The sequence below is a fragment of the Pelophylax lessonae genome, assembly GCF_965119305.1.
Source record: "Pelophylax lessonae genome assembly, chromosome: 9".
NCBI lineage: Eukaryota > Metazoa > Chordata > Amphibia > Anura > Ranidae > Pelophylax > Pelophylax lessonae.
The window spans coordinates 215,249,301-215,266,370 of NC_138776.1; the positions used below are offsets into that span (position 1 = coordinate 215,249,301).

Genomic DNA, 17,070 nt, shown 5'->3' on the forward strand with positions numbered 1-17,070 from the left:
TTGTCTCAGAAACTAAAGATTTGCCTGTAGGGACTTTTGCCTTCTTTTTCTTCAACTTGAACCAAAGGATCCTTTGCATATGAATGAAAACAAGGCTCTTTCTGGATATTTGGCTAGGAGAATCTGCTAGATCATCCATGCAGTATTGTAAGACAAGGGGCAAGAGTTCCAACTGAGGACAGACAGATCCATCAGAATGGATCTAGTCCCAAGCTATGTTTTTGGACCAGACAGCTAATGCCTGACAGACTGACATGGTCGCTTTGGCGGGTTGTATTGCAGGAGCCACCAGAAAAAACAGTGCCTTAAAGAGAGCTTCTAACCTTTTATCCACAGAGTCCTTGAAAACAGGGACATCCTTAACAGGAACCGTAAAGTTTTTATTATGGCAGAAAGTGGCATAATCCACAGGGGTCAGGGACAGACTATTTCAACAGAGATCCCTCCTGTGCGGGATATTGGCGAGCAAGGTGCTTGGGAGGGACAAAGATTTTTTCAGGTTAAGGCCAGTCACTATTTAAGACAGGCTCCAGGAGTGAGAGTAGTAGGAACATTTTGGCCAGCAAGGAATCTTTAAAGAACCGAGGTTAGTGAGTGACCTTTGGTTGGGTCGACACAGACTAATCCAGAGCAAGACACATGTAGGGCTAGAAAAAGTATATTTCAGTTTTTGATAGATATCACCTGTTTTGGTATCTCCCCGTGCAGAGCCTCTGAGCCAAATGAGATACCTTCCTTCTCTTTAGGGAGCATATAATAGATAAGAGGATAATCAGAGATGGACTGTGGGGTAAAGGTAGAGGGAGCCCATGTGTGTCCCCTGTGATCTGAAGCCTCCTAACAGGGCAAAAATACTGCCCATAAAATAAGACATAGTGGCTGCAAATGCCTCTCTGGAAAGGCAGGTGGGGTTATGCCAGAAGGAGCTAGATGGAAATCCAGACTTATGGCGGTGGTCAGGACCATCAGAATCAGGACAGTTAGGGGAGATGCTGCAGACACCTGTCACACCCTAAGCCATTAACTGAGTGTGAGAAGGCAAGGCAAGGCCCTTTGATCCACCATGACTAGTGATGGACAAACTCCATATGGGTACTTTAGAATCTGTACTACAGAGAAGAAAGTGGGGAGTATCAAATGTGGGTACAACAAAATTTATAATGAAGGTATACTAGAAAGCCACTGAAATATCTAGTGAATGTTTAAAACGAACAGACACACCAAGAACAGTTTTGATAAAAAGCATAAAAAGAAAACTTTACTGGACATCAAAATACATAAAGCTTCATACACAAAAAAGTTACCATAACCATTAACAAGACTCATACATACACTCCTATTCCCAATATCCCAAAGAAAGGTCAAATAATACTTAACTCTAGTAGTTGAATGTCAACAGCTTACACTGGATAGCTGGAGGAACAGGACAATAAGAAATCCTGGCTGCATGCTCGGTCTTTCCACAGCTCCAAAAACAGACAATTCCTCATGCTATGGACTCTTTTTATAGTCCTGTATACCAGAGACCACCCACAGGATGTAATCATTCCTCTTGACCACTCACAGGTCATTTTGTGAGTGAGGTCATCAACACGTGGTTGCAGCCATCTTTAAATACACAACACCAAAAGATCACTAAACCATATGTATGTCAGAGATATTACATGTATGGGAACATTTGTCATTAATCAGTTAAAAGTATCCACAACTGATACAGGGGGTATACCTACTGTACACAGTCACAGGAAGTGGGAGCTGAGAAGTCCAAGGATAGTTGTGCCTTGTAGCTAGGAGAATCAGGAAGCACACTTGCCAGCTGGCCACAAGCTGAAGTTGTCTCACATCCACGCAGTACGTAATGGTGCAATCTACGCTGTGTGGAGGCATCCCCAATGCATTTAAGTGTGTGGGATACTCATGGGTAAATGGTGCCAAGTATGAATTGAGGCAGTGGCTTAAATTCTGGTCATAGACTGCGCCTGAAAAAAGGCATAGTCAAGTGCTCCATTGTTAATCCCCTAGGAACTGAGGCGGCAGCACTCTGGGTTCCAAGATAGGGCCATAGCCCTGACTTCTTGTGGCATCTTGTGATTCTAGCAGCCAATGGATGAGAGGAACAAGGCTCCTCCAGCTTTCCACTCTTTGGTGGGCATACGTCTAAGGTTATATAGAAACACAAAAAAGAAGAAGTATTCAGCGCTAAACCCTAACAAATTTTAAATAAGATAAGCAGCTAAGCACTAAAGGCAATCCAAAAAATCCTTCAAAGTAATATAAATATCAAAGTGCAGCGCAATCTTAATAATTAAATATCTCATGAGGTGCAATATGATTCATAGACGAAGTCCCGCCTACCAGGACGTAACGCGTACGGGGGAAGTCACATGACCCGCAGCTATCCCGGAAGACAGTGAGAGAAGGCAGAGAGACGCCGGCCTCACCGCTACCGCCGTACTCATTGTATTACAATATGCATGGATTCTACTTTTAAAATGTAAGTGCAACTATTATTTGTTTAAATAAAAGCCCATATCTAACAGTGAGCACTTAGATCCTGTCTTTCCTTTGTTTTTGGTATACATCGTATTGCGGATGAAGTCCGTTTGGAGCCTTGTGGAAAGGAGGCGGATCCCGTGCAAGTGTATTGTACATGCTTAGTGACCCTGTAGGGTCGTATTGTGGAGGTGAGAGGCAGAGAGAGCTGTGGTGGTGGGAACAAGCACCTTGTTTTGTGTTGTTGCATGCTACAACTACCAGCACCTGGGCTTCTGAGTGTCAATCAAGAGGCTGTCTACATCACCCTGCATTTTGTTATATGAGATTTTTTCTGATATGGATACATGGATATATGAACTTTATTGCACTTTATGAACTTTTTTGAAACCATGACATATGTAACTTTATGAATCCTATTGCACCTCATGAGATATTTAATTATTAGGATTGCGCTGCACTTTGATATTTACATACGTCTAAGGTACCTAGATAAGCGGAAAAGGCAGGATCTAGTGCCTGAAATTATATTACAGGCAAGCCCCGCATTTTCTTTGCAGAGTTCACATCTTGATGTTAAATTGCTGCTCTGCTGTTTTATGAAAAATAAAAAATAAACAAAAAATTGCTAACCAAAAACTGTATTTACAGAAAAAACAACAAAAGAAATTACATCTGTCCCCTTTTTAACCATACAAGCAAGTGAACAATTTTCTGACTTAAGATACAAGAAAGAACATGGGATTGAGGCACTTAGGACTTCCATGGTACAGTATGAACTACACAGTATAAACTTTTAAAAAAATATATACACAAGTTTATTAGAACAATTTCAAGTTACAATTCACCCATGTACATGGGGGACACACATTAGGAAAATAAATCAAGCACATAAATAGCCCATAGGGGCATACCAGTTCAAGCAGAACCACAATTTCTTGTATAGAGATTGGATAATGAATCGGGTATCTTCCAACCTTGGGTGCCTCAATCAATATAATTCCAATCTCACATCTTACACTCAACATGTTTCACGGGATGCCCGCTTTTTCAGGAGTAGTATTCGTGAGGGGTGTGATTTTATATAGTTTAAACAATAGGTTGGTAGTGGACAGTCATGGAACAATGGAAAGACAGAGGACAAGCTTTCAGGAGTGGTATATATGGACAATGAACCTCCTAGTTAGTTTGGGCTCATAAAGATAGATCCAAACCATACACATATATAAAGAAGTGGGTTAAATAATGGCATTTAGAGAGTCTTGAACAGGCTAAGAATCCAGGAAACCAATAAGATAGATACAGACACCCACATGCATTGAAACAGCCAGCACAGATAAAGTAATGTTGTTCAAATATCCAGGGAGGATAATTGTCATAAACTATCTCTGTCAGGTATATATAACAACACTGCACCTTGTCCATAACATTCCTTCAGTATGAATAAGCTTGGAAGTTCTTGTTTTTTTTTAAAATTTTGGTGTGGTGTTACCCACCAAATCCATACCAGACCCAAGGGGACCACACTGCGTTTTTTTAACTGCACTTTTTTTATTCATCTGTCAGAGGGGAAATCCCTTGACAGCTGATGACTCACCGGTTGTTAGGGACGGCTGGCTTACCGGCACCGCTCCTTAATGATTAGCTTACACTGTGCAGAATGCACTGTGAATCGCTCAGTGTATTGCAGGGTGTTCGCTAGGGTGATCATCTGATGAACATCCGACAAACACCCAGCAAATTCGGGTGTTTGGCAAACAACTGTGTTCGGACGAACTCACGCTCGGGCCAAACTATTCAACCATCCCTAGACACCAGTATAACAGGTGGGGACAGCAGGGGGAAGTCACACAAGGGCAGGGGGAGAGTGGCACAGCAGGAGGGCACATGATCAGCCCTCCTGAGCGAGCAGGCACATGGGACACAGCACAGGAGAAGGCACAAGGAAGGAGGAGCTGGACAGCAGCAGTGTAGGAAGGGTTTTGTCACATTTCTTATGAATGGCTATGATCATTAGCTATTAGGCAGCATAGTCTAGTGGACCACACTCTTCAGAAAGCTATTCATTAAGTAGCCATCTAAGGGACCATATTCTGCTAGGAGTTCATGGTTATTGAGGAAAAAGTGCCTGCAGTCAATGTAGCGCATATTGAGCTTACCAGCTGTAAGCAGTTCTGTTCCACTGTATGCTTTACATCAGTGGCAGTGAAATGGTTAAAGAAATGGTATACGATCAATATCTTTCAAGAATAACAATATCAATAGTATTTAAACTTCTGGAGGGGATGATAAGGGACTATATCGTAGAGTTTGCTAAAGACAACAACATCATCAGCAGTAATCAGCACGGGTTTACAAATGGGCGTTCTTGTCAAACCAATCTCTTAACATTCTACGAGGAGGTGAGCTGTGAGCTAGATAGGGGCAGACCAGTGGATGTGGTGTACTTGGATTTCGCTAAGGCGTTTGATACAGTTCCCCATAAGCGCTTAATTTATAAAATAAGGTCTGCAGGTATCAACCGCAAGGTTTGCTCTTGGATACGGAACTGGCTAAAAAGGCGTGTCCAAAGGGTGGTAATAAACAGCGCATACTCAGACTGGTCTGAGGTAGTAAGCGGGGTCCCCCAAGGCTCAGTCCTGGGACCAACCTTGTTCAATTTATTCATAAACAGCATTGAGGTCGGGATCAGGAGTTCGATATCAGTTTTTGCAGATGACACAAAATTGGCCAGGGCAATAACTGCACAGCATGAAGCAGATATCCTACAGAATCACCTGGACAAAATAACGGAGTGGGCAACGACTTGGCAAATGAGGTTTAATGTGGAGAAGTGTAAGGTTTTGCACTTGGGGACTAGAAACATAAAAGCACAATACACGTTTGGAGGGGAACCCTTGGGGGAATCAAAAATGGAGAAAGATCTGGGAGTCTTGGTTGATGATAGATTAGGCAATAGCATGCAATGTCAAGCGGCAGCTGCCAAAGCCAGCAGAATATTAGCATGCATAAAGAAAGGGATGTATTCCAGAGATAAGACTATAATCCTTCCACTTTATAAAACTCTGGTCCGATCACATCTGGAGTATTCTGTCCAGGTCTGGTCGCCAGTCCTCAGAAGGGATGTGTTGGAGCTGGAGAGAGTCCAGAGAAGGGCAACTAAACTGATTAGGGGATTGGAGGACCTTAATTATGAAGAGCGTCTGCAATCGCTTGATTTATTCTCCCTGGAGAAGAGACGCCTGAGGGGGGACATGATAGCAATTTATAAATATCTCAATGGGGATCTCAGCTTAGAAAAAAAGCTGTTCAGTCTAAGGGATTGCATGAGGACTCGAGGGCATACAATGCGATTAGAGGAGAAGCGTTTTAACCTCAGGCAACGTGGGGGGTTCTTTACTGTTAGGGCAACAAGATTGTGGAATTCTCTACCACAAGAGGTGGTTTCTGCGGGTAGTATGGTGGCTTTCAAAAGACTCTTAGACGTACATATCAAGGATCAGAACATTCAGGGCTATGTGAGATGATTACAGCCACACACACCTACACAGGTTGAACTGGATGGACTATTGTCTTTATTCAACCTCACCTACTATGTAACTATGTAACAGTTTGTGCATATACATCAACATTTTGACCAGATACAGTCATGTCATAATCTTTAGCATGATTCTGCTGGTATTTAACATTAGGGAAATTGTTCAACAATTTGCACAGTTTCCATTCTTTGGTATTGATATATAATCTGATCTCTTCTAATCTTTTGGCATTTGAGTGGATTTCCAGATATGTTAAGCTTGCCAGCACTTTATTTATTACAGTATTACATACTAGACATTTACATCAGTCCCTGCTCTGAAGAAGCTTACAGAAGTTCCCTATCTCACATGTATACACTATATATGCTTGTTAGGGCTAATTTAGACAGGAGCAAATAAACCTACCAGCATGCCTTTGGAGTGTGGGAAGAAACTGGAGGACCCTGAGATAACCCAAGCAAGCACAGAGAGACCATGCAAACTCTATGCAGTTAGTGCCCTGTCAAGGATTCAAAGTGAGGGCCCCAGTGCTGCAATGCAGAAGTGCTAACCACTAAGCAACTGATTATTCTTCAGTTTCTTGTAATAATTCTGATGCAATGTTATAAATGCCTGTGACTTCCTATTTGCCAGTTATCTCAGTGCCAGTCTGGCTTCATTTCCCATCACTGAAGGCTCATTTGTGTAGGTAGTCTCTTGGTTATTTATGATTTATATAGCGCCAACAGTTTGTGCGGTGTTGTACAATATAAAGGGAGACAATACAGCAACAATACAATTCAATACAAGAGGGTTAGGAGGCTTCTGCTCCTGGGAACTTACAATCTATTAGGGAGGGTATGGTAGAACAAAAGGTAATAACTGTAAGGGACTAAGTGATTATTATGTCTTTGCTTGAAAAAAGGTCCTATTTGCATTCCTCCCATCTTTGCTTAATCTCAGTTCTATCAGTGATAATGCATCCATGGACAATTTTGGGCATATAGAGTATACAGTACATAAAGCTGAAATGTCTTTGTTGTTTCATGGACCTTTTGAAAGTGATAAAATATTTTTCCACATTTGTTTCCATCTTTAATCCCTTTACAGATGTAGTTGTAATATTGTTTCTCATCTTTCATGGCAGCGATTTGAATTTCACTATTCTTTTACATGATTTTTATTTTTATAGATTTTGGCTTTTCTTCTCTTTTGTGCAATTTTTTATTGAATTTTCTGTCATCTACATTGACTTCTTGGTATTTTTTTATTTTGTACTAGTTTTTATCTGATTCATCCTGGACATTTTCTTTCAATTCAGTTCATGTGGTTCTCTATCAATTAGCACCTGAAAGCTGTTCTCAACATTCAAAGATAGCTGTTACATTCCTTAGGTTGTATATTGCAAGACTAATAGTTTTGTTGCTTTTTTTATTTTGCTAGTATCTTAACAGTTTATGATCTGTTCCACAATCCACTCCAGCCCATTTTTTTGCTAAAAAAAATTGGGCTCTTCCATTGTCTGGCACAGAGCATATACAGACATACCCCGTTTTACATACACTCACTTTACGTACACTCGCGAGTATGGACACAGCTTGATCAGCTTGGCATGGCAATACTCCTGGTTTTTAACATTGTCATCTATGGGAAATCTTGGTCAGCTTGACATGGCACTACTCCCAAACCATAAGTGACAGGGATACCAAACTTAGGGAGCATCGAGAGGGGACCCAGGACTACAACATATTCTATTTTGTAGTCGGCCAGCTTGCCTAGGTATTCTACCTTGTCGTAGTCCTGGTTCCCCTTAACATGCTCCCCAAGTTTGGTGTCCTTGTCCCTTATGGTTTGGGAGCAGTGCCATGTCAAGCTGACCAAGATTTCCTATAGAGCTAGTGTATTTACATGCATTGAGAAATGAATAAAGGTATTGCTTCACTTTACATTTTCGTTTTACATACATGCTCTGGTCCCATTGTGTACTTAAAAGTGGGGTATGCCTGTAGTCTATTTTATCTGTCCATCTGGTAGGTTCCAGGCCTATAGATGGTAAAAAAACTTAAGGGACTGGTAATCTTACAGTATTAAGTTGCAGCATATAATCTGGTGAATGCTGGATGGAATCACTTACATTTCAATAATTTACTAAATTTGACTGAATTACTGTTGTTAAAACAAATAATTTCATTCATTGGTTGGAGGCTACATTTTTAACTTGTGTTGTATATAGCAAAAATTGTGTTCTGGAGCCTTTTAGGAATGCAAGATTAAAACATCAAAGCTACAACTCAAATTTAAATACAATCCATAATTTATAGTATACCCACCAAAATGATTAAAGAAATGAAAAAAAAAAAAAAAAAAGCTAAAAAGCTTTTTGCTCTTTTGTTTATGTACATGTGGACATTTTTTTTTTTTTCCCATCCAAAAGGTAAACTTTTTTTTGCTGTTCTGAAACTCTAATGTTTATCTTTAATATGACTATTACTTTTGTGGAAAACTGCAAAAATAAGAATGTTGCTCTCTGGAAAGACCCCTGCCTATGGGAAAGTGAACTAAGAAAAGCAAAGAAATCTTTTAACTCCTGACCTCAGTTTCCTGTGTCTAATCTGGGAGTATGAACCCCCGGCTGCTAGTGGCCTGCAATGAATTATTATTATCTCTTGAGACCTTGGAGCATCTACCTTCTGTTCACCAGATCCCAGCAAATGATAGAATTTTGTTCTTTGCATCTCAGATGTCAACCTTTGATGCTATGTCGACCATTAATTAAAAGAAGAATAATGGGGAGACTCGGTACAGATAACAGTTATATAAATAAATGCAAAGGTTCTCTTCTAGAACAAAAGATTATTAAATGAATGTAAATGCATTGACATTAAAGCACAGCTGGATCTTTCTTGTGAGTCATGCTTATTAAAGCCAAATTAGAGAAAAGTGCAGCCATTTAGCTACAAATAGAATTCTTGCTTTCTAATTATAGTGCAGATTACCAAACAAAATGCAAAACCTAATTGGCTGCTACGGATAACTCGTCAATTTTCCTCAAAGTTTGAGTCACCCTAGGTACATTACATTCCTCCATGGTTTTCCACCATTTTACTTACATACTAGTTAGGAGCGTTCACTGTAAATGTTTTATGGTAACTTTATTAAGAATGTACAAACATGTTACATACACATACTGGAGCAGCTCAGTGACTGCGCAAATACATCACGGGGTGTTACTAATAAACTAATTTTGTAACTCCAATGGAAATAGTAAAAAACAGAATAAAATGGTTTGGAAGCCAGAAAATGAAGCCATATGAAGCAAGCAAAATTGATTTAATATCAGCAATGCAATTGTAAGTTTGATACCACTGTTTCTATTGATACCCTTCTTAACGGATTCAAGTTTCAAAAGCCAGTATACAGGCATACTATCACAGAGGTTTCCATGTATAAAAAGCAATACATTGCCAGGGTCACATATTAAAAGGGAAACATGTTATTAGCGATATTACCTGTAACATCCATATATAATAGTAGGGACTCTATTTTATAGGGGCATTCACTGTCAGGGACATTTACTGTAAACAACAGTGTAACTTTGCCCATAGCCACATGCCCCATGTGGTTGCTATAGGGTGGTAGAGTTGAGGACATGTTGAGGGGTGTAAGGGGTTTGTAAACAAAATAAGTCACCTCCTGATTTATCATTCATTCCTTCCTTTCCTTCTTGCTGTAAAAAAAAATGTCAAAAGTAGTTTGAACAGAAAGACTTACTTTCCGTGCATCAATCCACTCATGTCAGCCTAGTTGCAGCCAATGTGAAAATTAGGACAAGCTCAAATGACAATCATAATGGGTAGTATTAAGATTGTAGGTACCCACATCCCAATGCTATGAATAGAGAATAGAAAATAGAAAAGGGGGCAGGAAGGGAGGGACTTTCTAACGGGGTACCGTCATGTGACAAATACATAAAATACTATAGTATTTTATGTATTTGTCACATGACGGTATCCCGTTAGAAAGTCCCTCCCTTCCTGCCCCCTTTTCTATTTTCTATTCTCTAGTTGCAGTCAAAATAAGGGGTGAGGATCATCCATGTATAGCACATCTGTGTGGACCTTTTGGCCATTCAAGCAGTTTTGCCAAGTAGGCATGTGCATGATGTGACTGTCATCAATTTAAGATTGGCCACCAATTTAATGGATGTCATCAGGGGTGTTAAATATATTACTGGCCATTCATTTTTCTGGTGTTTATATGGTAACTGGTGACTGCCCACCATCGTTATCAAGGACTGTTATTAGGGCTATGTGCTATTTTGGCCGCTAATGCAAAAAATGGTAGGTATCAATGAGAGAGTTCACTAATGGAACGGAAAGGTCTCAATCTCAATGGGCGGTGGAAAATTGTAAAGCAGCCATCTCATGGCATCTATAGGCGAGATGCCTAGCAATGTCAGGTAAATATGGTATGTTTACATTTTTAAATATGTTTGCATGCATCTTTAATTACAATTTAATTATTATTTGGAAATACCAAGTTGAACTCACCACATCACACACCTAATTTATTAGATTTCATATGACATTACCATATCGAATTAACTGTGTTTCATTAGAAACAAACCCATGGGCAGCACTGCTTCCACTTACTGACCCTAAACAACATATTAAATATTAAAATTACATCACTAGAGTACAAATAGAAAGACATAAGGATTTTGTACATGAATCCAGAAAAACTCTGTTTTCTGGGTGAATAAAGGCCATACAATAGCTTAAAAATCCACCCGGTGAAGCTTGTCATGTAAAGAAAAAAAAAGACATTTACCCCAAAGGTATTTTATCCTTTGTATTATGTTATTTGTGTATAATAAATATGTAAAGTCTCAGTACAAGCCCTGGATCCAAATCATAGCGGTATTTTTGACAACTGCATAGAATAAATATATTCCATATAATAAGCAGTATAACAAAATCCTTAACTAATCTTCAATTACATATCTTCCTAATCAATCTAAACCATATTTATATCATACCTTTTTGGGTGATTGTATGCCTGATTTGTCGGACCTACATAAGGAAATGTCCTGCCATACGTGGGCGAAGTAACAGCTGTAGAACCTGAAAAAGTAAATACTCTAATAAGAAAAACAAAAAGTGTGTAAAACACATAATTAAACCAAAATTGAAGGATAAATATCAAATTGTGATGCTTTGGGCAAAAAAGACAAGGGGTTTATAAAGTTAGTTAAATATTTTTGAGCCCAAACTACAATTTGCATCAAGCCATCATAAACCATTTATTCAATGGATAGCCACTAGATAGCTGCATATTTCTGATTAGTTAAACCTAAAGACATTTTTTGAAATCCAATTCTTGCGCTTCTATTATATTTGTATTAAAGAGGGGAGGGGTCCGGAAAAGGATCTGTGAGAAAAATTCTAAGGTAAAGTCATCATACATTTATCTGCTATTTAAAAGTCTGTATGGGTTTTCTGGACTGCACATGAGAGTTTTCCTACTGACAAAGAAGTTTTGTTCAGTTCCATATCATCTCACCTTAAAAGTAAAACTGTAACAGGTAAAAGCCCCAGTATTATTTACCCACAGTTTTTCTGTTGACTTGCTGTGATAGCCCCTGGCTACTTTCTTAGTGAGAAGACATAGGTGGATCTGTGGAAAGTTGTTTTTTCCACCAGTGCCTGTCATATGTCTTTCCATGGGCAACTGTAAAACACTCACACGAGGGCATGGCACAACCACCTCATGCATTGCCATGTTTTGTTATGTTATGTTTTTACTTATATGTGAGTATATATTTGTCGATGTGAATAAATAAAAGTTACTTATGGTAATGCACGAGGTAGTTGCGCCCTCCTGCGTGTGTACCTGGGTTTAGCGTTATAGTGTTTTTTGGATGTCTGTCTTCACATGGGCAATCTGTGGAAAAATTGAGATAGAGCTCCTGTAAAACACTCACACGAGGGCACGGCACAACCACCTCATTCATTACCATGTTTTGTTATGTTATGTTTTTACTTATATGTGAGTATATATTTGTCAATGTGAATAAATAAAAGTCACTTATGGTAATGCACGAGGTAGTTGCGCCCTCCTGCGTGTGTACCTGGGTTTAGCGTTATAGTGTTTTTTGAATGTCTGTCTTTACATGGGCAATCTGTGGAAAAATTGGGATAGAGCTCCTGTTGCTATGACAATAGTTTATGTGTGTGTGCTGGTTCACTGCAATGTCTTAACTTGTCCTGCCATCAATTTGGGATGACTGCATGGACTCCTTTGGATATATTTTGTATTTTTATTTTTTTGATGGGAGGAAGGCAGAAAGGAGCAGATCAAGTAGTTTCTAAGTTGCTGAGCACAGGACAACTGACCATGCATGCTCAAGCTTGAGCAGAAGATATATAGTTCTGAGGCCTCCAAAAACAGAGTAAGTGGACATCATGTATATACTGGGTTCCAAAATCAAGTCAGCCATTGCAGTGATTTCAGGTACGTCAGGCCTTTCAAGGAGACAATGCCTTCAGTACGAGACCCTGATAAGAATACCCCAATTGACTGTGTCCATTTGTGTATTGTTGGGACAACACTACACATGGGGACACCACTACCCTATCCTAAATCAGGAGCACTGGCTTTTCGTGCCAATACATAAACCAACAAGGGGCGGGAACCAAATAATTTGAAATGCTTTACCATAATCTTGGTGGTAAAGTTTTCCATTTCTTTTGGGTTTACAGAAGGTTAGAAGCAAAATATGTAACTGGTGTAGTCAAAGCATTTCCTTAATACAAAAGTTGTACATTTCTGCTCCATTTTAAGGAATATTTATTGAAATTATTTCACACATTTAGTGCATAATAAGCCACAAGTTCAAATATACAGTACATAGTACATTAAGAGTATTAATGTATCTTCCTATAATGTTGATACATCCTGTGTCAAAATTATTTCTCTGCATAATCTTATATCATTAGCCAAAACAAAAATTTAAGTCCATCCTCAATATAGTTTAGGCCTCATTCAGATGGGCACTGCCATGAATACTGCATGCAGGAGGCATATGTTTTGGAATCTACATTCGCCAAGAGATGAGTACTAGCAGCCTATGGGGGTAGATACAGACACAGTGGCAAAAAAGAATTTGACAGCCATACAAGAGAGGGTGCACAGCCCCAAATGCAAACAGTGCCTCCGTAGGCTGCCTGTTATGCCAATCAGTTGGTGTTATTTCAGTTATTAAGATGTAAGGAAGAACTCAGGTGTGTTTGAACATGAGTTCGAAACCACCAGACCTATCCTGCCGAGAAGCTATCAAAGCCAACAGCCAATTATAGGCAGCAGAGGCATTCCCTGCTGTGTTTCCGCATGTATGCAAGGGGCATGTACACTTTTGGCTGCGGGGCCGGGAACGCCTATGATGTGCTGTTGGCTTTGACAGCATCCAGGTGGATGCAGGCCCAGATAGGGTTTTAACTCATGTCCCAACACACCTGAGCTTATTATTGTTATGCTGGGTTCCCACTTGTGCAATGCAGAAACCAGCACGATTCCAGTGCGATTCCAGTGCGGGTTCCCGCATCACATGTCACTCACAGGCTGTTCACACTGCCCTCTGCGAACTGCTGCGGGTGTCAATGTACAGTTAATGACACCCCCAAATCAGTTTGCAGATCGCAGTGCAAACTAAAATTGAACAAGGAATCAGATCGCATGGGTGTGAACACCCATGCAATCTGATTCCAGCGTGGACCATAAAAAGGGTCCTGCACCATTTTGGTCTGAATGCAATGTGATTTCAGCCATACAAACTGTATGGCTCAATTTGCATCCCACAGATATTGCATGAGATCTGAACTGCAATGCGGTACGAATCACATGCGATGTCTGGCAAGTTTGAACCCAACCTTAAGGAGGTTTAATAATTCAGAAAGAGTGGCTTGGCTATCACCAGGTTAAGCTCCCTGATGACGCAGGTGCAGGCCAAGAGGCCCTAGTGATGCGTTTATAATTAGCTTTTCAAGTCTGTTGTAAACCACATTTTTTGACCACTACATTGCTATTCCTTCTAAATTAATAATTCTTTTTCTTGTGTATAGGTTTAGGAAAAAAATATTTAACACATTGACTTTCTCATTTGTGATTCAAGTCCCTGATTCATCCTTCATGGCCCCTCTTGTTCTGTCCTTACCTTTTTATTGTTGATATATATTTTTTCTCTTTTTCTGTCATAATGTCCTTCTCATAATCTATTTAGCTGCTCTGATTTCACTCTTACAATTCTTATTACATTTTGTGTGACCCTTAAATACAGAAGCTGCTCCTTCCATTTTGTATTTTTTGAAGGCCATTGTGTTCTCTTATTTTTGTTACTCAAAAGAATGCAATGACATGACAAATGCTATTGTTTAACATTACCATAAAACACCCCCACTTCTCTTCTGTGATCTCTTTTAAAAATATTGGTCCCAATTAGTATCACATAACAAGGAGCACAACTTTCTGATGTTGGCTTTTTTTAAATTTAGAGTTCCAATTGTACCCACGTCTCTCTTGCCTATAACTCATGTCAAACATAATTACACTGTGGTCACTTTTGTCTGAACTGAATTTAAAAACCTGATTCAACTCAACCACAGGAGAAAAGGACAACATAAATATGGTAACTCATTGGACTATATTAAATTGTCACTTTATTGATTGTCAAAAAGAATTAGAATGCACAAATCCTTAAAATAAAATGGTAACACATACAACAAACACACCCAAAATCACACATATACCTCTCTCTCATAACAAAAAAATTTTCCCCTGTATTAACCACGTCAGCTCAATAAGGTTTTATCCCCTTAATGACCAGGCCATTTTTTGCGATTCGGCACTTCGTTGCTTTAACTGACAATTTGCGCGGTCATGCGATGCTGTACCCAAATACAATTGATGTCCTTTTTTCCCCACAAATAGAGCTTTCTTTTGGTGGTATTTGATCACCTCTGCAGGTTTTTAGATTTTGCGCTATAAACAAAAAAGACAATTTTGAAAAAAAACACAATATTTTTTACTTTCTGCAATAAAACATTCCCAATAAAAAAATGTAAAAATTATTTTTTTTTATCATTTTAGGCCAATTTGTATTCTGCTACATATTTTTGGTAAAAACAAATCCCAAAAATCATACATTAATTGGTTTGCGCAAAAGATATAGCGTTTACAAACTACGGGATACATTTATGGACTTTTTATTTATTTATTTATTTACTTTTTATAAGTAATGGCAGCTATCAGCGATTTTTATCGGGACTGTGACATTGCGGCGGACACCTAACTGGAATTTTTTACATTTTTTGGGGACCAGTGACATTAATACAGTAATCAGTGCTAAATAATATACACTGTTACTGTATAAATGACCATGGCAGGGAAGAGGTTAACACTGGGGATGATCAAGGGGTTAAATGTGTTACCTTTTGTGCTAACAGTGTGGGGGGATGGGTTGGACAGAGGCAGGGAGAGATCGGTGATTCAGCTAAGCTGGGGGTTTAGTCCCACCATATGGCCATATCGTGCTCAAGCCCACCACTGCGTCAAAGTACCCCATTATCAGTGGGTCCTACACTATCCATAGAAAAGGGGTGAATCCAGCTGAATCACCGATCTCTCCCTGCCTCTGTCCAACCCATCCCCCACACTGTTAGCACAAAAGGTAACACATTTAACCCCTTGATCATCCCCAGTGTTAACCTCTTCCCTGCCATGGTCATTTATACAGTAACAGTGCATATTATTTAGCACTGATTACTGTATTAATGTCACTGGTCCCCAAAAAATGTAAAAAATGCCAGTTAGGTGTCCGCCGCAATGTCACAGTCCCGATAAAAATCGCTGATAGCTGCCATTACTTATAAAAAAATAAATAAATAAAAAGTCCATAAATGTATCCCATAGTTTGTAAACGCTAAGCTGAATCACACGATCTTTCTCTGTCTCTCTGACATAAGAACCGCCTGCTTTGTTTACATAAGCAGGCGGCTCTTCTGTAATTCTAGCCGAAGATCGCGGGAGGCCGGCGGCGATTGAGCCTGCTCCTCCCACGGTCTGGCTCCTGCTGTGTCTAATCAGCCGAGCCGCCCTGCCGCAGTAAGTCTGCATGGGGCGGTCAGCAAGTGGTTAAACAGTAAAGCTATAATCTCTAATATACAGTCAGTATATTAGATCATATATTATAATCATACAAATTATCCTGTAGTTTAAGAATTTGCAAGATAAAGTTAATATCTGGATAATCGAAGTTCCCAAAAAAAAATTACCTTGTTTCCTAGCTAATGTGGTCTGCGAAAGGAGACTCATATATTGGGACATTGACACAATTCTAATCTTTTTGGCTCTATAAACCACCACAATGGATTTGAAATGAAACAAACAAGATGTGCTTTAACTGCAGACTTTCAGCTTTAATTTGAGGGTATTTACATCCAAATCAGGTGAACGGTGTAGGAATTACAACAGTTTGTATATGTATGTATATGGAGAGGCTGGATTCACCCCTTTTCTATGGATAGTGTAGGACCCACTGATAATGGGGTACTTTGACGTAGTGGTGGGCTTGAGCACGATATGGCCATATGGTGGGACTAAACCCCCATTTTTATTTATGGATTGTCTCCATATTTAATAGTCATTTCTTTTGCATGGTTGCACTATTCTTTTTTACTTTCAATGAATTTTATTGAAATTTACACAATACAACAAAGAGAGTCGTGTACAAACATTGTTCCAAGCAGTGAAATTCAATAACTGCAACAGGTACAAGGAGCAGTAAACTGTAACAATCCAAAGTGCAACATAGAAATATGGGTTCATCATATGGATAGTAGGACGTATCGGCAGCCAGCCCACAAGGGCTATATCAGAGTCAAGGAAGAGCAGGGTTGGCAAGCGAGCGTTGCCATGTTAGCCACTGTTGCCACGAGGAGAGGGATTTTTGGTAGTTCCCTCTACTGGAGGCAAACATTAATTCATATGAGCAGTGAGTATGCAC

At 39.5% G+C, this 17,070-nt stretch overlaps 1 protein-coding gene across 3 annotated transcripts in view; it reads right to left on the reverse strand.

Moving 5' to 3' along the window:
• LOC309563841 (sperm flagellar protein 1-like) overlaps window positions 1-17,070 on the reverse strand; it is a 105,593-nt gene that overhangs the window by 43,398 nt on the left and 45,125 nt on the right. For all 3 annotated transcript variants that reach the window (XM_082268476.1, XM_082268474.1, XM_082268475.1), the window contains exon 5: window positions 11,050-11,134. In XM_082268476.1, coding sequence (XP_082124602.1) covers window positions 11,050-11,134 — 85 coding nt within the window. The remainder of the gene's footprint in view (window positions 1-11,049; window positions 11,135-17,070) is intronic.